Source organism: Oryx dammah, unplaced genomic scaffold (genome assembly GCF_014754425.2).
Source record: "Oryx dammah isolate SB20612 unplaced genomic scaffold, SCBI_Odam_1.1 HiC_scaffold_12, whole genome shotgun sequence".
Taxonomy (NCBI): Eukaryota; Metazoa; Chordata; class Mammalia; order Artiodactyla; family Bovidae; genus Oryx; species Oryx dammah.
Window position 1 is genome coordinate 70,857,590 of NW_024070196.1, and position 23,281 is coordinate 70,880,870.

Here is a 23,281-nt window from a genome sequence, read left to right on the forward strand (position 1 = left end):
TCGAATCTGTCTGCGACATGGGAGGCCTGGGTGTGACCCCTGGGTCAGGAAGATGCCCTGGAGGAGGGCATGGTGACGCACTCCCGTCTTCCTGCCTGGAGAGTCCCATGGACAGCAGAGCCTGGGGGGCTACAGTCCATGGGTCGCAGAGAGTCAGACACAACTGAGCTCAGCACAGCCGAGCGTCTTGATCAAGTTTCCTGAGGGGTGGGGAGAAGGAAATAGTGTCATTTTGCCAGTAAGATGCTGTTGTTGCTCCCAGGCACCGCCCCCTCCTGCCCCCCCGCCCCCCATTGAGGTACAGTTGTCGTTTGGGGCGTACAGGAGAGTGACTCGGCGTCTGTTCAGATTATGCTCCATCACACGTCACTGCAAGAACGCGACTGCTGTCCCCGTGCTCTGCAGTGCACCCGGGTTGCCCTCTTGGGTCCATCTTGCTTGGGATGAAGGCGTGGTTGAGGGTCTTTGGAGCGTTGCTGCTGAGTCGGTGGAGTCTGGTGCGACTGTGGGAAGCTGTTTTGGAGGCAGCAGTGATGCCTCTCCCCAGGTGGGGTCAGGCGTGCCCGTGCTCCTGGGCCGTCACATGGCGGGCAGCCGCACAGTTGGCAGGCCAGGCCCTCTGCTCGTCTTGCGGCCTCGAACGCGCTTGCCCCCGTGAGGGCCTCTCTGTGGACAGCACACTGTCTTCCTGTGCACGGAGCAGGCCTCTGCCCAGAGTGACGGGCGCTTTACTCCTTTACCACCTCATTCTTTCTGCCAGAGTGTCCTGGGGCCTGTTGTTAATGCTGTCTCCCCTCACCCCCTCTTTCTTTTCTTAGCTCTGCTTATGATAATGTCAACAAAGTCCGAGTCGCCATCAAGAAAATCAGCCCTTTTGAGCACCAGACGTACTGCCAGAGAACGCTGAGAGAGATAAAGATCTTGCTGCGCTTCAGACACGAGAACATCATCGGAATCAATGACATTATTCGAGCACCGACCATCGAGCAGATGAAAGATGTGTATCCTTCCTAGGCAGCTGCTCCGTCCCCTGCTGGAGTCGCGCACCTGGGCACGTCCTGCTGGTGGGCAGGGAGAGGAGCGCAGCTTGTGGAAGGGGAAGCTGTGCTCTGCTTGCCAGCCACGCTGCTACTTGCATCATTGACATCTCTCCGATTCAGTTTTCCAGTGGTCGGTAGCTATTCTCAGTATCTGTGGCAAATCCAATTTTTCTCTGTCATTTTCAGTAAAGATTTCCTTTCCGTAAGTGCAGTTGTGGGCAATTTTGGTGAACACCTTTTCCAGTCGTGTCTCCCACTTAAGGTATGGTTGGTTATGATGGTGAAAAGGAAAGAGCCGTGGACTGTGGAAGAGGGGCCCCAGCACGGCACTGCTCAGGTCCATACTGTCCTGATCTGAGCAGCATTTTACAACTGGGTCCAGTTATCTCATCTTTAAAACTGAGCGGCTAGCCCTTCTGATCTTCAGGGCCAGCTGAGCTCTGAGGCTGTGTGGGGACTGTGGCCGGCGCTTTAGAACTCTGGAGGAGGCTCCAGGACTGGAGGCGTGGCTGTGCCGAGGGGCCCGCCCCTGCCTCCGGGCACCCCGCCCTACGCCCCGCCTGCTCTGCGCTCCGCTGACCCTCTCAGCGCGGTGCCTCCCCAGCTGCCTGGTGTCCTGCTCTACCTGTTGCCTCAGAAATCACGTCTCTCTCAGATGACAGTCATGTTTCCTTTACATCCCAAACTCCGTCCCCGCTAATGTGAATCTGTAGAAGGTGCGTAATATGTGCAGAGACACGAGTTAAAAAAAACGCAAACACTAATGAAAGCACGCCGTGGTGCGGTTAGACGTGGGCAGCTTTTATGGTTTAGTTTCCGTGGGAACGGAGTCAGCTGCACCTGAGATTCTAGACGCTGAGGGCAGCGGGTGGTCCCGACAGCCGGAGGGCGCAGCCCGCAGGCCCCTTCGTGGCGCAGCTTCACCTGTCTGACTTATTCGGTCTCAGCCTGAACTGCAGAGCCAGACAGGTAGGCTAAGGGCCGAATTTAGGAGCGAGTGTGTTCTCAATCTGTGCTTCCGGAAGTTTTATGGTTGCTTGTTGTGGAGAAGGAGAGGGACAGGAAGGCAGGTCAAAGACTAATGAAATTAGGAGTTGATGCTGGGCCAGAGGAGAAAGTGCCCGATGCCACCCGCCCCTGAGCGACGCCAGAGGTTCCTGTTGGTAGTGGGCCGCTCAGGGAGCAGACTCATGCCCACGTCCTGCCTGAGGCCAGGTCTCCGCTGGGGCGTCAGTGCGCCCGCCAGGCGGGTGTGTGACCTGATGTCTCGCAGGAGCTGAGGAGGAGGCCACAGCTTCAGGCCCTGCTCCGCTGAGGGCGCCAGCCCTCCATCAGCTTCTCGTGTCCCTCCTGGGCCTCAGGATGAATAGTAGGTTGTTGGCGTTCCTTTTGTTTTCAGCGCTTTGCTGAGCGTAAGCAGCTATTTTGGTGAGTTACCTTAACGTTTCCAAACAGATATATAGTACAGGACCTCATGGAAACAGATCTCTACAAGCTCTTGAAGACGCAACACCTCAGCAACGACCACATCTGCTACTTTCTTTACCAGATCCTCAGAGGGTTAAAGTATATCCATTCAGCCAACGTGCTGCACCGGGACCTCAAGCCTTCCAACCTGCTGCTCAACACCACCTGCGATCTCAAGGTCAGCCCGTGGTTACTCTCACTTAGGGTGTAGCAGTTGAAAAAGCTTGTTTTCCTGGGGCATGTTTGTATTTGTTGTTATTCGCAGTAACACCAGAAATACTTGGAAGCATTTTTATGGCAGAAAGAAATGCACGTAGAGAGGCCAGTCTTTCTAACACACAGCAGAAGTAAACAAGGAGGGGGGCCTGCAGATGGCTCAGATACGACGACGGGAACGTAGAGTCCAGTGGAAACACGTGTGAGCCTGAGAGGGCCTGGACGTGTGAGAGGACACCTCATGTTCATGGGTCGGAAGACTCAGTGTCCGTAAGATAGCAGTGTTCTCCAGTGTGATCTGCAGACTCCGTGCAGTCCCTGTCAAAGCCCCAGGTGCCTGTTTTTGCAGAAACAGACAGGCTGATCCTGAAATGCGTGTAGAAATTCAGGAGACCCAGAACAGTGTTAAGAAGGAGCTGCTCTAGAGGCCTCACTCTCCCTGGTTTCCAGACCTGCTGCCGAGCTGTGCTCGTCAGGACGCGGTGGCCCTGGCAGGAGAGGCATGTCGCTCGCGCACCACAGAGGTAGAGCGAGTGCTTGCGGTGCCGTCCGCGGTGGCGGAGGCTCTGAAAGGAGCTCTTCCAGGCCCAGAGGAGGAGGCCGCCAGCTCTGGCCGGGGCCACGACGCGTCAGGAAGGAGGTGGCCTCGTGCTGTCCCTCCCAGCATGCCAGCCCTGCAGTAGGTGAGTGGCCCTGCCGGGTGCAGGGGGCTGCAGACAGAAGGGGCAGCAAACGAAGGAGTGAGGGGCCAGTGCACCAGCACCGAGGCCTGCCCTGCGTGGAGAATCTTCCGGAACTGCCGGTGGCCTTGTCTTCAGATGGTTAGCTTATCTGCTGTCTCGGGTGTTTACAGCTGTGTAGCAGACAGCCTGTGAGACGTGGTGGAGGACAGCTTCCTGCATCAGACACGGCTGGGGTGGACTCTGTCACCTCTTAATATCCTTCTCAGTTAACCTCATGCCCTTCCCACGTGGGGTGTGGCCAGCAGATCACTGTCCGTGGGTCTGGGCTCATGAGTCAGGGTGGCCTGAAGGGTGAGGGTGCTCTTAGGAGCAGCCAGACCTGGTCAGCTCTTAGTGGTTTTCTTGGAAGTAACAGTGATGATTTTGGCGTCTCCTGCTGCTTTCTTTGGTTCTTTCTCTTTCTTACCACCACAGTCCTGTTACGGCAGATTGCTTTTGTTTGGTTTTGGAGAGCTATTCTTAATATTTTAAGTATGTAATATTCCTGGGAGAAGTTGACTTTTGCTTGAAAATGCCCATCCTTGAGAAGAGGAAGCACAGAGGCATACTGCTCTGCTGTCTTGTCGCTGCTGGTGGGCTTGTCTCTGCCTCAGGCAATTTCGTTCCCTGCTCACCAGGATGTGCTCCCACGCTGATTCTGTGTTATCGGCCATCTGCACCGTCCAGGCTTTGTTTTCGAAACCCAATTTAACACAGACTCAGAAGCACAGTAGGGTGTTTTAGACCCTTAGAGCAGTACAGTTGACCCCCGTTGAAAAATGTCCGTATGGGGTACGCATCATCCCCCTGGGCATGTGTACTCAGCGAGTCTCACTCCGGTTAGCAGTGTGGCGTGCTTGTCACCCAGTCACAGGCTTGCCGTGGGAGTGTGTCCCACGGGCAAGGCAGGGACCCGGGGAGCGGGGCGGGCTCTGAGCTCATCGGACGCCTGTCCCCCCCTCAGACCTTGGGATGGCCCTGATGCCATCCCACAGCCCCAGGCCTAGAAAGTTTGTAACCAGTGGCCTTACTGATGTCTTTTTATTTAGGTTCTTTTTTGAATTTTCAAGCAGGTAATTAGGTCACTTCTCCCTTTTTCCGTTGACTTCTGTGTTAGTATTTTTTACTCTTGAGCCCTCAGGATGTCAGCTCTTTTAAGTGTCTTAGACCTTTAGCTTTTGACTCTGGTACAGTCAAGACCAACAGCAGTCAGCTTCCGTTTTTGGCTTCCGTAACATGCTTCGTGCTTGGTACCCAGCCTTGAGACCCAGTACACACTGGCCTCTCACGGCCCTCCTGGAACCCTCTCCCTGCAGGGATCCTGTTTATTTCTCAGGGCCACAGAAAAGTGAGGGTTGTGGACCCTGTTTGGAGATTGTGCTGGCAGCGTGTTTTTAGTGAAACTTCCAGGGGTACGTCGTCTCCAGCAGTGTTTGTCCTGGGTGTTTGCTCGCTGAGCCTCCATCCAGCAGCCTCAGGGGAGCCCCGGCTGCTGGGGTCGCAGCATGTATGCTTCTGGGCGGGCCTAGAAAGGAGGGTTCAAAAGATACGAAATGAAGTATCTTTGGGGCTTTTGTTCTGGGAGAATGTGAATTTACTCAGCCCAAAGGTCGCCAGGTAGGAGTGGTGGGGCACTTGACCACGCCGTCTCCTGTTGCTCGCACTGTGTCCTGGTTGTCTGCCTTCCTCTGTGTAGAGCGGTAGTGAATTCTTTGTAGCCTTGGCAGTGCAGTGAGCGTCACATGAGTTCCTGTGGATGACCGCGAACAGAGTTTCCCTGCACGTACCTCTTGATTCGTTAAATTATAGCCAATAATTTTTATCTACTACAAGTGCAGGATACCAATAGAAAAACATGGTCTTCCTTAAGCCAGCTCACTCTTCTGAAAACTGGTAACTCACAGGGAAGGAGGAAACGTTTCCCCTGTCCTCCCAGTGGGGTCTGCACTTCAAGGTAGGCACGAAGCCCCGGTTGATGAATGACCGTAAAAATAAAGCCAGCTGATAAAGGCACAAGGGATAATAAAGTTAGAGAAGTCACCGTTTTGCAGCTCCCAGCAACGTAGCTGGTTGGTACAGTGTGTTCCTGGGCCCTCTACTCAAGACACCTGCTCCCTTGTGGGCTCTTGCCGCCTCCCCACGTGGATGCCTGTTTACCTCCCCCCTCCACCCAGGCTGGAGCCTCTGTCAAGCCCCCTAAGATGTCATGGCCTGAAACAGCTGTAGTCATGTTTGAATGCGTAGTTTCTGAGGTCAGAAGTTTGGTCAGGCGGTGGGGGCGGGGGGCGCCAGGCAGTGACTGCTCTGGGCTCAGCCTCTGGACCACAGCTGAGAGACGCCCTGGAGGCTCAGACCATCGCCCACAGGCCTCGTGGTTAGTGCCACGGCATGGCCACGTGCCGCCCACGTGACCTGGTGTCCCCACGACACGGCCAGAGGCTCCCAATTCCCCAGGTGGAAGCCACGTTGCTTTTTATGATCTCACCTCGGAAGTCACACGGCATCACTTCCAGTATGTTCTCTTGGTTCAGGCAGTTAGAAAGGCTTGCCCAGCTTCCAGAGGAGGGAAGATAAATCCTGCCCTCTTGATACAAGCTCGGCCCCAGAGCTGTGGCCAGCGTGGGGGTCAGGGTTACATTGGCGTGGCTTTCTTCAGCGGAGCCCTCTCCCATGGCTGTCTTTAGCTTGCTCACACCACGTGGGCTGTCTCTGTAGAGGTGTGAGGTCCTGTCCGCCTCCCCGAGTGTGGCTCCTGCTTCTGTTTCCGCTCCCGGAGGAGGTGGAGACGTCAGCCCCAGGACTGAGCCCGCTGATCTGGGGGCCTGTATGCAGGCTTTTCACCTGGGGTTTTGCTGACCACAGGGAGCTGTGACTCAGGTCTGGACCCAGCCACTCTGCGTGAGCCGAGGGTGCCCAAGGGGTGGTGCGTAGCGCGGGCGCGTTGCAGAGATTCAGACAGTCCGTCAGCCTGCGGCTGTCCAGGGTGTGATGGCCTCAGCAGGCCGTCTGGCTGTGGAGGTGAGGCTGGTGCTGGAGGCCAAGGGGGCCTCAAGACACCGCAGCGACTGTGCAGCCCTGTCCGGAGTGCCCAGAGCACGGCCCTGGAAGAGCCGCGGAGCAGGCATGACGTTTGCTCCTCCTGAAGACGCGCTGACAGGCTCAGAGGACGGAACTGGGCGGCATGGATGCAGAACTTCTGAGGGCTGCATCGAGGAAGCGGCAGGGCCGGGGGTCAGAGGTGCCGCGGCGGGTGCCAGCCTCCATGGCCACGAGCCCTGAGGGGTCATTTTAAGTTGTCGCGACCTCCAGCTGTGGGGTCTCTGCAGAGGCTGGTGTCCATTAAGTCTTCTGAATATCCCTGCCTCTGTATCTCTATTTTTATGGACTGAGCTCATACCCTTGTCACTTTTCAACCGAATTAAAGCAGTCAGCCTCCAAAGTGACCTCTGTCTTCCAGGCTGCCTTCTGCTGGATTCCAGTCTGTGTTAGCCTCTCTCTCTCTCTCTTTCTCTCTGTCTCTCGGATTAGTTCCCCAGGAGCTAGGAATTAAAAGGTCCTGCAGTTGTTTGGGACCAAATACGTTCCGGTTACTCTCCTTGCACATTGTAATCTGGAGTAGCCCCAACCGTTGCGTGGTCAAGGCCAGCTTGCGTGAGTCAGGAGAAATTAGAAGCTGGATTTTTTTTTTTGGTAAGGATCCGTCTTCAGTATGTGGAACGTCTTGTACAGCTTTGGGAGTGGGTTTGACTACAGGAGGGGAAGGAGGTGGGCAGAACAGGTGGGGGAGGTCACGTGTGGAGAGAGGCCTTGCCAGAGAAGTTGGTCCCAGCGGTGACCGTTCCAGTGCTCGCTGGGGGCTGGTTTGAGTGACCTTATTCTCCGTGCAGAACTGTTTATCAAGTGGCCTAAGCAGGATTGCTGTGGGTAAGCAGATAAGTAGAGGCTGCATACCGCTGAAAATGTGTTCTGGGCAAGACCCTCCAGCCTGTTCCTTCCTGACACGAGGTGGCTGCCTTCCCGTTGTCATGAGGAGTAGGTAAGGGTGGGTGGGTGCCGTTGCCTCGCAGCTCCGCTGCCCGAGGATGGTGGCACTTGCTGCTGCCGCCACTGCTGGTGTCCCGCCACTGTCTGTGGCTCTGCTGCTGGCGACCCTGACTCTCTCAGAAGCTGCCCTCTCTGCTTTCCCCTAGATCTGTGACTTTGGCCTGGCCCGTGTTGCAGATCCGGACCATGACCACACAGGGTTCCTGACCGAGTACGTGGCCACGCGCTGGTACCGGGCTCCAGAGATCATGCTGAACTCCAAGGTAAGGGCCAGGTTTGCATCAGAAGAAATCCAGGAGACCAGAGGACTTAGGGCGTGAGTTGCAGTCAGCCTGGGCTGAGGCTTGGCCAGCCCCAAGGTACCGTCTTGTCTCCCTTCAGCACTGACGTCCCGGCCCTTGGCTGGGCTAATGCTGGCTTACAGAGTTGTGGGGCGTGCTCCCGTCATCAGCCGCCTGCGTCCCGCCCCCACCCCGGGCAGCCCTCCTCCACCCGGCCAGCTTCCTCCTGTCTGCTGGGCTCTGTGCTCGGACTGTGGTCTGTGAACGTGGACCAGGGCTCTCCTGTAAAAGTCAGGCCTACCTGATAATGAAGAAGCCTCTTCAACAGAATTGCAATAAAATTGGAAGAAAACATTGGTGTGGAAAAAATAGGAGCTGCTGTAACTCTTTCAAAATGACATGGTGATCCTGCATCCGGGTGGAAAGCGCACTGCCAGCAGGGCCTTTGCTCGCAGGAAACCAGCAGAGAGCCTGTGGAGCAGGGCAGAGTCGAGAGTGGCCGGGCGCGCGCGGCGGCCGCAGCAGAGGCGGCCGTGGGGCCTCGCGAGTCTCAGCACGGCCCTCGCAGGCGGTGTCTGGCCTGCGGCCGGCGCGCCTGAAACCTCTCACTCATCCTGAGTCTCACGTTGCAAGGCCGAGAGTCCAGAGCTCCGTCCCGTCTGCCATGACATGACGTGTGAGGACAGCCATGAGAGTGGTCGCTGGGCCGCGTTGAGGTGTCGGAGCCAGAGGTCGTCCCGAGAGGCTCGGTGGCAGTGAGTGAAGTGCACGGCCCGTGGGCCGGGTTCTCTCCCTCCAGCCTTGACACGTGAAGGACTAGGGCCTCGCATTAGGTTGCTTTGGGGAGGAAATGGAATTTGTTTAAAGCAGGTAGTTACTCTTGGTGTCATACATGTGTTTAGTCAGCTGTAGAAGTAAAATTCCATTAGAGTAAATTCCATCGTAAAGAAGAATTTGGCGTAACATGTCTCGCAGAAGAAAACGCTGTGTTGATTCTCTGATAATGCCAGGTGGCAGACGGCGCCGCGGGGCAGGCTCCTGCTGTGGATGGCCACGTGGGAGTCGCTCCATGCCGGGGCCTCTCACTGTCTCCAGGGGGCCACCAGGAGGGTGGCCTCCGTTCTCGCGCGTTAATTGTAGCAGAAACTGGGTTTGGGCCCTCTTATTCATGGCTCCTCCAGCCCGAGAGGCCCCTCCCAGCAGTGTGTCTGGCGTCCTCTTCTCCAGGGCACCCACGGGAGATTGGTCGGGGGAACCCCTGTGTACTCCTGGCCTCACCGGCGTGACGTCTTCTGCCTGCCGGTCTCCCCGCTCTGCTCTCACTTCCCCCGCGTCGAGCTCTGGGAATCCTACCAGACTCACTGGAGGAGCTGTGCCTCTCACGGCCTTCCTGGAACCCTCTCCCTGCAGGCATCCTGAGCCCTCCACGTGCCCATGATGACGGCCTCGTCCGGCGCTTGCCCAGTTGTGTCTTCACAGCGGTGTGTGCGATTCCTGTGCTGTGCCCGTGTGGGGCCGCCCCCTGCTCCTCCATGGCCCGGGTCGGTTGTGGAGCGCAGAGGTGGCCTCACGACCGCCCGAGCTCTCCCTGTTTCTCGGGGCAGGCTCCTCCTGAGGGCCCCGGGTCAGTCTCGGCTGCACAGGCCCCTCAGAGGCTGTATCTGGAGCTCCTCTTCCCGGAAGCTTCTCCCCGGGGTGCCCGTGAACACCGCTGTGTCTGGGGTTGCAGAGCCCGGTTCTCTAAGTTACAGTGATGAGCTGGCATCCGTCCATGAAGGAGTGATTGCCTGTTTTTCTCTTTCTCCTCCTCTGACCCCATCTTTGTTTTGAAACATTTTTGTGGACTCGTGATGGCTGTGAGGCTTCTGTTTGTTTGCTGTCCATTATCTTCCTCTTTTTTTTTTTAAAGTACTCATCGTCCCAGCTTTGGCCATCTCGAGTGCTCTGTGTATTTGTGACATTTCGGCTGATAGCATTTTTAACTCATGGAAACAGGGCAGGGATGGGAAAGGCAAGGGTTCTCAAACGCCCTGTGCCCCAGACCCCTTCAGCGTCTAAATGTTTATCCAAGAGCCTAAGCAGGTTTTGTTTATGTGGGTTTTATCTATCAATATTTACTATACGAAAGTTAAAATGGAGAAATTTTTAGTGTGTTAATTTTTAAACGTATTTTAAAATAAAAGTTAACATGAATTAGGTATTTCTCGTTTTTAACTGCTGTCTACCACAACAAAGGCATCTTAGTGAGGAGAGTGGTGGCCTCGTTTTTGCCAGTCTCTCCAGCATTCGGCTCGATTTGAGCATGCTGGCTCCTCAACTGGCGCTGCCTTCAGTCTCAACTCTGCGGTTTTGGTTTGAGTTAGTGAAGAAGAGTCTTGGCCTGAAGCTGGGAACCCGGCGGGGGACTGGGGCCTGCCCCGTCAACGTGAAGCCACGGCCTGGTGGCTCTTGCTGACACCCACAGCCGTGTGAGGTCTGTAACGCCCAACATTGGGAGAGCAGGGCTCGCTCCTGTCTTATTGCACGTGTGGCACGCCGGGAGAGACTCCCGCGCGTGTGAGAGAGTGAGTAACAAGGGGGCAGGACGCCGCGGTTGTGTGAGAGGCGGGCAAGCCCACAGGGCCCCCCATGTCATCGCGGGCGCCCCCTCGCCGCTCTGCGCCCTTGGCCTCTGCTTCCTCGTTCTCTCTCTGTGTGCGAGTTTCTCTGTGAGTCACTGGAGGATGAGCCGCCACTGACTGCTTCAGTCTGCGCGTCCCTAGCAGCGGTTCAGGCGCTGCCTGAGGGCAGTTGGTCTCCACCTAATTGTGGGTATAGTGCTGTTAGTTAGAGTAACAGTATCGGTAGGCAGCCTGTTAATAACTGCTAGGACATTCTAAAGGGAGATACCCCTAAGCCTCCAATTCTCTTTTTTTTTTTTTTTTTAGATATTTGAAATACAACTTTATTCTGATTCTAAACGAAAAGGAATGGGAATGCCAGTAACAAACAAGCTTCCACCTCTCAATGTTGTCATGTGACTGCAGCAGTCTTATATTTGAAACTCAAGGAGGAAACAACTGCGTTCCAAAACCCCTAAATATGCAGGCCCAAAAAATGAAGGTTTTTTTTTTTTAAACTGCCACATTCACTCCAAAGCCCATCCATCTCCTTCAGCATCCAAAGATTAAGCACATGTTCTGCTTAGCTATTTAATAAAGTGGCAAACACGCTGCACCACTGACATCACAGGACAGTTGCCTATAAAACTAGACTTCTGACGCTGGGCCCCAGCTTCACTTTCTCACAGGTCATCATCTTCATCCGGGAGAGCAGTTGTCTGAGCAACCTCTAAATCGTGCTCGTACTGTGCTGCCAAGGCTGGGTCCATGACCACCTCTGGCGGGGCAAGAGCAGGCATGGCGACAAACTCCAAGTTAGGGTCTCCAATCAGTTTTCTAGCAAGCCAGAGGAAGGGCTTTTCAAAGTTGTAGTTACTTTTGGCAGAAATGTCATAGTACTGAAGAGTCTTCTTTCGGTGGAAGACAATTGACTTTGCCTTAACCTAAAATATGGAACGCTTCACGAATTTGCGTGTCATCCTTGCGCAGGGGCCATGCTAATCTTCTCTGTATCGTTCCAATTTTAGTATATGTGCTGCCGAAGCGAGCACTCCAATTCTTATTGGAAAGATTTATTTTGAAATTCAGCCCACTTTATCAGAGGTATAGCTCTGATCATTAAGTCTTTGATTTTCAAAAAATACTTTGCTCTATTTCCGTGGCCTTTAAAATTTGACAGGATTTTCTTTCTCTGTAGCTGTTCTGCACATTTCTTCTTTTACTTATCACGACACTTAAGCATTCTCCATAGAACTCTACTTAGTACAGTTTGTCACTGTTGTATGGTAATTCTCCCATGTCTTTTCACCAAATTCCTTTAAAAGAAAAGCTATTCCTGAAAAACGAATAGAAAAAGAAGGAATAGGAAAAGAAGGCAAGAGACGGGCCGGGGCTGAAAAATGAATAGGAAAAGAAGGCGAGAAGCGGGGTGGGGCCTGCACACCGGTGGTTGTTTTCTGTTTTCGGCAGAGATCACAGGTGGTTACTGTTTTGTTTTAATGATTTTCAGAATGAAGAAAGATATTCTGGAAATGGAGCAACGCCCCTTTTGAGTGACTTCCAAGTTTCCAAAATGAGTGATTGGCCCACAGATGTCTGAGAGTAGTCATTGGCTGCTCACTGCTTTCTCGTTTTCCCGGCTTCAGTTTGTAGGGATTCTAATTCTTTCTCACAAATCGTTTGATAAAAGAAATGAGGTCTACTACAGGAATTCTAACTTAATAAGTGAATCTGCTTTGAAGAGGGGAATGAAATCAAGCCGTCTTGGTTTTGGTGTCTCATAAGAAAGCCGGCTGTGTCTGTCTGCACGCTGTTGCCACTCGCCTCTGAATTACAGAGCAGGCAGAGCTCGCTGTCGCGGGGCGGCAGGGGTCATTCTCCCCTTCTCCCACTGCAGGGCTACACCAAGTCCATCGACATCTGGTCCGTGGGCTGCATCCTAGCAGAGATGCTCTCCAACAGGCCCATCTTCCCCGGGAAGCATTACCTCGACCAGCTGAACCACATTCTCGGTAAGGCCCTCAGTGTCTGGGGCCCGTGTTCACATCAGAGGCCTTCATGAGGTGGGCTGGAGACGAGTTCCTGCAGCTCTGGGACCTGCCGTAGGCATGAGCTGTTCCTATTCATCCTTGATTGAAAACTTGGTAAGAAAGTCCAGCGCTGGGAGGTGGTGAGAAGACGGTGAGCGCCAGGGCCCATTCCTGGACTGCTGGCCTCGCGCGGTTGGGTTTCCTTGCTCTTGATAACTGACAGCAGCTTATTTTATCCGATAGGTATTCTTGGATCCCCGTCGCAGGAAGACCTGAATTGTATAATAAATTTAAAAGCTAGAAACTACCTGCTCTCTCTTCCACACAAAAATAAGGTGCCGTGGAACAGGCTGTTCCCGAACGCTGACCCCAAAGGTAGGTGTGCTCCCGCCTGTGTCCTGAGTGCTCTGGGTCCCGGGGCCGCAGCCGCTGTGCCGCAACACGGCCCTGGTGGGTGCTCGCTCCTCACTGCTCTCCCCTCTTACTGAGCCGCGCGGCCGCGGGCTGAGGGGTCTGGAGGTGATGTCTAGCTTTCCACGTGTTGGTTTCTTTGGTACTTCTTAACTTGGATTAAGTTCATGTCTTTAGAATCATCTTGTCATTGGATAATTTTTAAAGTCAAGTTTATCATAGAATAATTTACATAGAATAAAACTCACCCTTTTCAGCTTTGCGAGCCTTTGAATTTTAACGAATGTGTGCAGTCCTGTGACTTCACCCCAGTCAGGGTGCAGGGCGTTTCCATCGTCCCCAGAGCTGCACCGTGCCTATGTGTGGTCAGTCGTCCCCCCCGCCCCTGGCCTGACAGCCAGGGGCTGCTGATCCCACGGGTCGGGCAGGTCCGCTGGCCCCTAGTCCTGCAGTGGGCCAGATGGGGCGTTCTGTGCCTGCAGCAGTGCCCCGAAAGCACCAGAGCAGGGGCTGCAGAGTCTGAGAGCAGGGCATCTCTGCCACAGCCTGCTGGTCAGAGCACGTCTCACAGTCAGCCCTGCTCCCTGCAGTCGGAGAAGCTGCAGGGGTTGGGGGCCGGGTGACCTGCCAGCAGCTCACGTCTGCTCTCCTCCTGCAGCATGCGGAGACAGGTATGTCTGCTTAGGAAACAGACGGGTGTCTGTTCTAAGGCTGGACACGCAGCGGCAGTAAGACAGAGCAAGAGCCTGCTTGCAGGGAGCTCATCGTCTGTATTTGTCTCGTTAATAGTGTTTCACAGAGAAGGGAAGGTAAAGCCTCTTAAACAGGAAACCGACCTTGATAGGATTTATTATACGAGGTGCGGACCTTGAAAGGTCATCAAGTTTGGTGATGCCTGTGTGTGGGAGGGTCATGCTCTCCACACAGCTGACGCTCTGGAGGCTGAGGGACGTCCGTCGGCACGGCTGGCGTGGGGGCTGAGGGGCAGGTCCACAGCTTTGTCACATTTGTTCCAGCAGCTCTGGATATTGAACTTGTGGGTTCACCAACCAAATGGGAAAATGGCATTTTAATTTGTTTTTCTTTAATTAAGAGTGAGGTTGAATTTTTTTTCTTATTTGTCAAAAATTTCTGGCTGCTGAGTGCCTTGAACCAGTAGTAGAGTAGATTTTCCTTCAGAGGAGCCTAGCTTGGGATTCTCTCCAAAGTTACCGTGGTGAAGGGGAAGAGGTGATTCTTCACCAGATGGTGCGGGGCTGGCCGAATAGCTATCTGAAAGAAAATCAGATTAAATCACTATTCACACATCAGAGTGAATTGTAAAACAACTGATGATCAAATACTTGTCTAAAAGTCATACTGTTAGAAATTAACAATATTTAGAGTGCTCAATATTTTTCTGATGTCTACATGGAGAAATATCTTCCTGAGCTTTCAAAACAAACACATCGAGAAGACAAAAGGAAAGGAAAGGCCGGTAGGTTTGATCACAGAAGAGCGTAGAGGGGCCCGGCGTGGCCAGTGTGTAGACTGCTCCAGGTCGCATGGCGTTTCCAGCGGCCCTGTGCTCTGGGGCTGGCCCCGGGGGCAGGCTGGGCTCCCGGGCCTGTGACTTGGGGCAGTCACTAACCTCACCATCGCGCATTTTCCTTAACTCATAATGGGGCACGTTTCACCCACCTCACGGGAGGGTCGGGAATACAGCCCCTAAGCATGATTTTTACAGAGTGTTGGTAGCAAGGGGAAACAGGAATGAGCAGCGCTCACCGAGGAGGGAGCACAGCATTTGCGGCACACGGCGTGGTCTCAGCTGCGTGAAAGAAGACGCACAGGAAGGTTCTACAGACGTGTCAGGGACGAGCAGTGGGACGGCCTGTGGGTGCGGGGAGTCCTCAGACTGGAGGGCCGGCTCTGAGGCCTCCTCTGCCCTTCACGGGAGCCCCTGACCGGCCTCAGCCCAGAGGGCTTCACCAGCCCGGGGACCAGCAGGCCCTGGACTCCGGGCACGGCTCCTGTGACCAAGTCTGGCCTTGCGATGAGCAGTGCCTTCTCCTCCCGCTTCTCCTGTTGGCCAGCCTCGTTTCTCATCATGACACAGTGGCCTCCAGCAGCTCCAGGCTCACACTGGCCTGTGTCCTGAAAGCGCCCACGCCTGGCGGCCGCTGCGGCCAAGCCTCTGTCCCTGCTTCCCCGGGAAGAGCTGCCCACAGGATCTTTGTCCTCCAGCCGGGAGTCAGACTCACACTCCTGCAGTGGAAGCTCAAAGTCTTCACCAGCAGTGAGGTCCCGTTTTTTGAACTTTAAAAAACCGCAGTTCTTGTGAGAAATCTGTCTCCATTTGTCGGATAGCCCACTGTTTGAACAGCATGCGGACTTCCTCGCTGCCCTGTAAACACGCGTGCACGCACATTCTCAGTGGGCCCGTAAGCAGCGTCCTGTCTCTTGTGCAGTGGGTGCTGAGCTGACTCCGGGGTCAGGAGAGTTCAGCAGATGGCAGCTGAGGTCCTGGAGAAGGCCGGGGGTGAAGACGGGGGACTCACGGCGGGTGGACGGGAGTCCTCCCTGGGCAGCGCGGGGGGCAGGGCCTTGGAGCCTGTGGAAGAGGAGGCCTCCAGTTCAGGTCCCGGTAGCCACTCAAAGGGCTGAGGGATTCAGAAAGGACCCTGGAGAGTGGGGGTCAGGACACAGCAGGCAGGGTCGGCCTTGGAAGGGAACAGGGTCCCCTTTTCCCAGAAGGATGCGTGTGGGCCCGCTGGCGGGATGTCCAGGGAGGCCGCCCTGGAGAACCTGCTTTCCCAGTAGGATGTGCTGAGGCACGTGTGCCAGCCGCGGGCAGGGCCTGACCCGCCCTTGTGAGCGGGAGGCGGCGTGCTCGGGGCAGAGCAGGCCTGGCTGGGGCCCCGTGGGTCTTGGCCTTGTGCTCCTCAGCCCTGAGGCCCCACGGCCCTTCCCGGGGCCCGCGGGGTGAAGCCCTTGGTGGCAGCTGACTCCTGGGGGCCTCGGCAGCAGGGCTCTGAGCCCAGAGTCTGAGAAGCGCAACTGTGGTCGCACAGCCTGCACAGGCGGCCTCCTCCTCTGGCCCCGCTCGGGACTTGGAGCTGAGGGTGGACGGGACAAGCGGCAGCCCTGTTCTGAGTCACAGTCCCGCTTGGTGGGTAAGGAGGCTCAGAGTGAGCGCCAGCCGGGCGCACTGCCCTGGGGCCTGGCGGGGGAGTGGCCCGTGGGGCAGACGGTGCAGCCACGGAGCTGCACTCCCCAGAGTCAGAGGACCACGAGGGATCCTGGAGAGGCAGGGTCGCGGCGGGATGCCATCCGGCCTCAGAGGCACGTCCGTCTTTGAGGGCCGGTGGCCTCTGCACCCAGCGGTGCGTGTGCGCAGGCAGCGTGACTCACTGCGGCGCGGCGCCTGGCCTGCACCTGCCCGCAGCTTGCCTCCCCCAGCCTGCTGTCCCTGCGCACAGCTCAGGTGGAGCAGGCTGGAGGCCAGGCCTTTCTCCAGTAGCAAAGAAGAGAGAAAAGCTCTTTTCCTTCGAAGTTGTTGCCTAGGATTGAACTTGAAGGAACTGCGAGGTCTGATTTAGGAATGCCCGTCGCCTGGGGTGCATCCCTCTTAGCAACAGCAGGAGGTGGGGGTTAAAGGCAGTGCTGGGGGCTCTGACCACTGCAGACGAGGGTTGCGAGTCCTGAGGCAGACGGCTGCTCTGGGGAGGGGTGGGGGGCAGGCCCTGGGGGGCGCTGGGGCCCAGCAGGCGTCCTGTGTTTCCCTGTCGCTAGTTGGAAAGTGTGCTATAGATAGAAATTCATCGTGTGGACTTGAAAAAGATCCTGCAGTTACTCATACTTCACTTTATGGACGTGAAAACCGTCCTGTGTTGTGTGGCGTTTCTCATCACATCCAGTGTGGTTTACTACTTGCATGGACTCCTTGTTGAAGGTGGGTAGGGGTGGCAGGCCTCAGAGGCGACTCCTGGGGCAGAGCCCAGCGCACGTGGGCACACTGCATACCCGCTGTCTCCAGCAGGGAACGGGTTTCCAGGGGCCTGTGCCTCACACAGGCCTGTCAGCCGGAACTGGAAGGAGGGGGCTGAAGCCACGGGCAGGAAGTGACCACAGCCAAAGTGACCTTGGAGCTGACCTGAGCGCAGTAATAAATACGTGTAGCCTCTGCTCGCGACCCTGCAGAGCGGGGCCGTGCTTTCAGACCAGGCCGGGTTTTGTGGGCAGACTTGGGCCTGAGTCCTGGCTCCTGTGCAGCCTCTGCAGAGCGCGCCGCCTTCCTGAGTGTGGTCTCTGCCGTCAAGACGCTCAGGTGGAGCAGGCCCCCTGCGCACCCGGCCCCCTCAGCGACCCCGTCTCGTGGGTCGTGACTCAAACAGGAAGTGCCTGGTCGGTGTGGTGACTGCCTCTTTGGCTTCTCACCTCTGCAAAACCTTTCTCTCTGTAGCTCTGGATTTACTGGACAAAATGTTGACTTTCAACCCTCACAAGAGGATCGAGGTGGAGCAGGCTCTGGCCCATCCATACCTGGAGCAGTACTACGACCCAAGCGACGAGGTGAGAGTCCAGCCGGGGCTGCCTGCCTGGGTGGAGGGGGAGCGCGCACGGATCTGTCAGCTCCCCCAGGCGCAGTGGAGGCCACCTCCCTGTGGTAATAGGGCAGCAGCAGAGAATGAGAGACCCGGGCTCCCACTGCCCTGGGTGCCAGGGCATCAGAAGGGCGGCACACCTAGGGCCCCACACGGCGAACCTTCCTGCAGGGAGAGCAACTGTGAGTTTCCTCCTTTCCCCCTTTTCGGCCAGAGCTGAGTTTGGGGTGTGTGTTTTCCTGCCCCTTAAGACATGGTGTGCGGATGGCAGGGATGAGGTCTGGGGTGCCTGGTAACAACAGCACTGAGTGTGTGAGGAGAATCTTTGACGCACAGAGACAGTGCTGACTTTCTGGTTATTTATATAGAGAGGGGATACTTTAAAAACACCAGGAAATAACAAGAAACATCACTTTGTAGTCTGGTTACACAGATACCGTTACTAAAATTTTGGAATATTTCCATCTCATTCTTACGTTTTTGTATCTAAATTTAGAAGAAGCAGGGTTCATTCTGTTTAAAGTAGATAGGCCGTTTGCCACAGTTTTCATCGTCCGTGAGGCTTCTGTTCACTGTGAGGCTGGTGTGTGCTGAGCCAAGCTAAGTCACTTCAGTTGTGTCCGACTCTGTGCGACCCCATAGACGGCAGCCCACCAGGCTCCCCCGTCCCTGGGATGTGCTGAGCTAGACGCGCGTGTGTGAGCTTCAGGGCTTTGGCTGTGGACGCACCGGGCAGCCAGCCGCAGCCCTCCCCACCCAGCGCAGTGCGGGGGCGCTGCCTGCTGTCGGTCCTGGGCGCGCGGGGCACACCTCCCACCCTGGGGGGCTGGTGCTGCGGGCGGGAGCCTAGAGCCTGGGCAGCGGCCCCGCCATGGGCACCCTCGTCTCAAAGTTCCGCTTTCTCTTCAAGCCCGTCGCTGAAGCACCCTTCAAGTTTGACATGGAATTGGATGACTTGCCCAAGGAAAAGCTCAAAGAACTCATTTTTGAAGAGACTGCTAGATTCCAGCCGGGATACCGATCTTAGGTTTGTCAGGTACCTGGGGCTTTAACCATAGAGTAAGTCCTGGCGAAGAAGACAGGGTGTTGTCGGATGTCGTTAAAGAGGGGCTTCGTATGGAAGCTTTGCAGCCCGAGGCGTGGGGAGCCATGCAGCAGTGGTGGTTGGGTTTTTTAAAGCGCTCAAAAGAGGAAACGATGATCTCAGTTTTAGAGAATCTGCGGAAGGGGAGAGCACGCGGCTTCTATCAGAACTCTAGAAGTGAGTGTGTCGCAAAGAATTAGGACAAGGTTGAGGCCTCTCCTGGGAAATGCTTGGGACAGGCCGGCTTGGGCGTCGGAGGGCCGGGCAGGGACTTCGGCACGACGTCTTTGTGCCCCTCCGCTGGGATGGTCCTGGGGGAGGCTGGTGAACCCCAGGCCCTTCTGCTCCCAGCGGGACTGCGGGTGTGTCGGCGGGGGTCGCGGGTCTGACCTGGAGTGTGATTTCGTCAAGTGAGACAGGGCGTTAGAGGGGTGCTGGGGCCTCCCGGAGGCCTGGTGAGCCCGCAGGGCCGCCTGTTCGGGCTCCGGGTGGCAGGGGTCCCTTCCTGCCCTTCCCAGTCCAGCCTGCCAGCCTCACCTTCCGGCCAGCCCGTGGCAGAGAAAACTGGGGCATTTAAGGCAGCGCTGGCTGTGCCCAGGTGGTGATTCTGGCCCACCTGCCCATCCAGAGTGGGGGCGGGCGTGCTGAGAAGAGGGGCAGCAGCGTCCACTTGAATGGGCGTTTACAAGACGCTTGCGTCCCAGGGTGGACCGCCGGTTACCCAACGGCACACCGCCACTGCAGAAGCCTGTGTGCACAGCCAGAAACAGAGACCAAAGGGAGAAATGAGAGGCCTCTGGGAGGCTTCCCTGTGGGCCACACCTCAGAGGGAGGGGTGCCACTTCGACCGCAGGTTGCGAAGCAGACCCCACCACGTGTCGTCAGCTGTGGCTAAAGAAGGGCGTCCAGGAGCGTGGTGCTGGCCTGGCCGTGGGGTGGGGTCCCGGGCAGGTCTCGGGGGCGTCTGAGGGCGGGTGCCCCGGGGCTGGAGGCGAGCCCCGTCCCGTGGGACGGCCCCGGGAAGGTGGCCTTCGCTGCAGCAGCCTCTCTGCTTTCCTGCTTTCCTGTCCTCCCGCCACTGCCGTCTCCCTGCAGCATGTCCATGGCTCACGGAGGATCTGTCTGTCTCCCCACAGGACACGGGCCCAAGGACGGCACGCAGACCCCACGGCTCTCCAGCTCCTGACCCGCCTGTCCCCAGCCCGTCTGCGTGTCCACCTGACTCCTCTGAGCCGTCGCAGGGGCGGCTCCTGGTAGTTGTGGCTTCTGTGCTTTCAAAGAACTCCCTCTGGCCGGGCCCCGTGTGCGTCGCCTCCGGTGACCTGCGGCTGTGCGTCCCTCAGGGCCCCTCCCGCCCACCTTGCTTCAGTCACTAGCCGCCTTCTGCTCTGAGAGATGCAGTGGCCCCTCCCCTCCTGAGTCCTGCCCCAGTGCCCTGCCGATCGCATCTCCTGGGCGCTTCACGGCAGCGACAGCCCCCTTTGCACTCCCGCCGCCTCACGTCACGCTGGTCCCTCGCGGGCGCCAGGTGTGCACTGCATGCCTGGCGTGTAGAGCACTGCCTCTTCTCTAAATGGGGAGGAGGCGGCCCGCGTCGGGCAGCTCACCTGCCCCGTCGAGGGCATGGCACTTGCAGGGCGCGTCACATGCGGCCCTGCCTGCTTGCGGGACTCCCGCCAGCAGGGGCGGCTCCCCGGGATCGGGTAAGGGGCGCAGGCCGCGGGGCGCCCGCCTGACGCCTGAGGGCCGGGTGGGGGCCACCGCGTCTCTCGGGAGCATCTGCCGTGCGCTCCTTTCCTCCTGCAGCATGCCGGCATCTCAAGTTCATCCCCCACCTCCGGTGTGACAGTGTGTGCTAGAGCCTGGAGAGCCTTGGCCGGGCGCTGCCCTGTGCCAGGGCCCGCTCACGCGTGGGGCGCCCGCAGAAGCCCGCCCGCCCCACCCCCGGCCCGCGTGCTGGCTGCCCCGCCGCGTGGTGCGGCCGCCTGCCCCCGAGCTCGGTGCGCAGCACTCTGCCTGTCCAGCCGTCACTGTCCCCTCGCATGACTGTTACAGCTTCTGTGCGGAGATGAGTCCAAGTGCCACGCGCCTATGGTCGAAAAGAAACTCTGTTGTTACCCCTGAGTTGTGTTCCGCAGAAAATGCTCTCCACAGACCACTTAGGAAGTTCTCAGTTCTCAGCTTCTCATTTCTCAGCTGTCCTTTCTTTCTTGTGTGGTTTCTGACAGCAGTGGAGAGTGGGTTATATAAAGACTGCCTGCTAACACGAACGGAGATGCGCTTGTCGTTCCTGAAACTAAACGGGCGTCCTCTATCTCTGTGCTCACGTTAAGATTCAGTGTCGATTCCTGTGGATCATGGGGTCCGAACCAACAGTCAGGTTCAGGCTGTGCTTAGACCAGGAAGCCCGGCGGGCCTCCTCCCTGCTGGGCGCTGCCCGAACACCCGGGTTTGTGTAAGGCCATGTAGACAGCGTTGTGGAGGGGTTTTTTCCTCCACACGGCAGAGCATCAGTTCCGACATGCTCCTCTCCCCAGATCACAGGTCTGCGTTGTTCTCTCAGACTCCGATGACGCAGCCCAGAAGTCGCGAGTTGGGTTCTCTGGTTCTTTCTAGAGGGTGGCCTGTGTCCCAGTCAAGCGCCAGGAAGGGCTCGCCCCCTCAGGCCAGAGCGGGTGCTGGACTCCCCCCTCAGACCAGAACCGCATCTAGGTGTCGACCCTGAGAGTCGTGGCTTCGCCTCCGTGCACAGAGCTGTCCCGTGGAGGCCCGTGGGGCGGCGAGAGATGGGAGCGGTGCTGTCCCGGGTACATTTTAAAAGGAGCGCTGGCGGGTTATCGCTCTTATTTCTCTGTGCTTCCTACTAACATTCCAAAGTAGTGTTAGGAGGGCAACCTGCAGTTCGCTAACCAGACAGAAAGCCCCAGCCTTGGTTACGAAGCCCTGGGGGCTTGGGGCGTCCCTGCCCCTTGCTGTCTGCGGGTCTGGTGGGCAGGACTAACCCTGTGCGGGAGTCCCTGTAGCCTTTCACTATCACGCAAGCTTGGTTCAGCGGGCCAGGCAGCTGTCTACACGAGGCGCCCGTGGAGAGCGCTAGCTGTGGTGCGTGAGGTTCACCCTGTGGGTCTGCCTGCGTCTCTCGAGACGTGCGCGTTAGGTCACGTGAATTCGCGCTGGTGACCCCGACCGCCGCTGTGACTGCTCCCTGCACATCAGCTTGGGGCCGATGGCTTTCTTGGTGTCTAAAATGTAAGCAAAAAATTCCTGTTGAAACATTCCAGTCCCTTGAGTGAGTACAAGAGAAAACACCTAAGGAGGCAGCGGAGGTCCTGCCAGGGCTCGAGACGGCCGCGTGGGTGAGGGCGAGGGCGGCGTGTCCACGTGATTGCTGCTGCGACTGCGTGTGGGGGCCCCGGGGTCGGTCTGTCCCCGAGCCAGGTGGGGGCACAGCCTGCGACGCGCGTGTGCAGATGGTGCGGAGGAGACTGACTTTCGGTTGCTTACGTGTTAATACGGTTTTAAATTGGTAACTTTTCTACAGTACGTGACGGTATGTTAACACACGTACGTATGCACACATGCTTTAGGCCCTTCCATGATTCTTTTATATTTGTAAGTCAATGTTTTGGACAATCCCAAGTTTTTAAGGGAAATATTTTTGTAGATGTGGTGGTTTTGAAAATCTGAGCAGTCCTTCTGCTTATACGTTTTAAAGCATTTGTGCTTTAAAATTGTGCTGGTGTTTGAAGTGACCCTCTTAGTGCAGACGAGAGGCGTGTCCAGCAGGGGGAACCCAGGGCCTCCCGCGTGGTGGCTGCGTGGCATCGCAGGTCAGAGACGGGAAACCAGGGCTGCTCCAGGCCTGCACTGGCTCCCCTGGAGCACGCGGCCTTCCCTGTGCGCGTTCTCCACGGAGAGCAGTCAAGAAAGGTCCAAGCCTGCTTCCTATCTGCTTCGTACTGTTGGTGCCTTCTTGGTATTGTACCCCCAAATTCTGCATAGATTACTTAGTATAATGGTAAGTTAAAAACAAATGTTAAAGGAAGATTTTATTAAGAATCTGAATGTTTATTCATTATATTGTTACAACTTAACCTTTATTTGTGGTATTTGTGATTTGGTTAATCTGTATAAAAATTGTAAGTAGAAAGGTTTATATTTCATCTTAGTTCTTCTGACGCTGTAAACGCACTTTCTAAAAGATGGATTATCTGAATGTTTATGGCACCTGACTTTAAAAAAAACAAAACAAAAAAATTAGAATCATTAAATCGTGTCCGTGTTAGCAGAAGTAGCGCTGCGCATGTTTGGTTGCCTGGAATCCCCACGTGAAGCTGGGGCGCCACCCGGCCCTTGCCCATCTGACTGCTCCTGGTGGCGGTGGCGGAGCTCCGGCCGGAGGCCCGAAGGCCCCGGGGCTTAGCATCCTGCGGTCCCGCGGACCTCTGGCCGTGGGGGACGACACCTGGCCCCCCTCTCCCCGCGTCTGCTTCAGCGTCAGCGGCCGCCTCTCCAGACCAGAGCAGAGCCCGGGCGGGACTGTGGGCCGTGCGGCTCCGGGCCCTGCAGGGTGTCGCGCAGCGGCCTGTGGACAGCGGCGGGCCAGGGGGCCTGGGACGGCGCCTCGCCCGCTCGAGGGGGCCTCCGAGCAAGAGGCAGGCCTTCCTCTGTGCTGTGAACCTCACCGTGGTGTCTGCTGAGCAGACCTGCCTTTCGTCCGTCTGGGAGGAAACCACGGCCTCCGGGGAAGTGAGCGGACTCCGCCCCGGCGGGGCGTGTCTGGCGGGCATGAGAGGCACC

The 23,281-nt window shown here is 56.7% G+C and overlaps 1 protein-coding gene and 1 non-coding gene across 2 annotated transcripts in view; one reads left to right on the plus strand and one right to left on the minus strand.

Annotated features, from left to right (window-relative positions):
- Nucleotides 1–22,775, plus strand: part of MAPK1 (mitogen-activated protein kinase 1) — a 51,743-nt gene extending 28,968 nt beyond the window's left edge. The window contains exons 5-12 of the mRNA XM_040251309.1: nt 819–1,001; nt 2,496–2,685; nt 7,636–7,752; nt 12,268–12,382; nt 12,644–12,775; nt 17,256–17,365; nt 18,308–18,433; nt 19,618–22,775. Coding sequence (XP_040107243.1) covers nt 819–1,001; nt 2,496–2,685; nt 7,636–7,752; nt 12,268–12,382; nt 12,644–12,775; nt 17,256–17,365; nt 18,308–18,424 — 964 coding nt within the window. The 3' untranslated portion in view covers nt 18,425–18,433; nt 19,618–22,775. The remainder of the gene's footprint in view (nt 1–818; nt 1,002–2,495; nt 2,686–7,635; nt 7,753–12,267; nt 12,383–12,643; nt 12,776–17,255; nt 17,366–18,307; nt 18,434–19,617) is intronic.
- On the minus strand, nt 11,316–11,422 carry LOC120871657. The gene has a single exon (XR_005723080.1). It is a non-coding gene; the product is annotated as a U6 spliceosomal RNA (small nuclear RNA).
- Nucleotides 22,776–23,281: the final 506 nt, after the last annotated feature.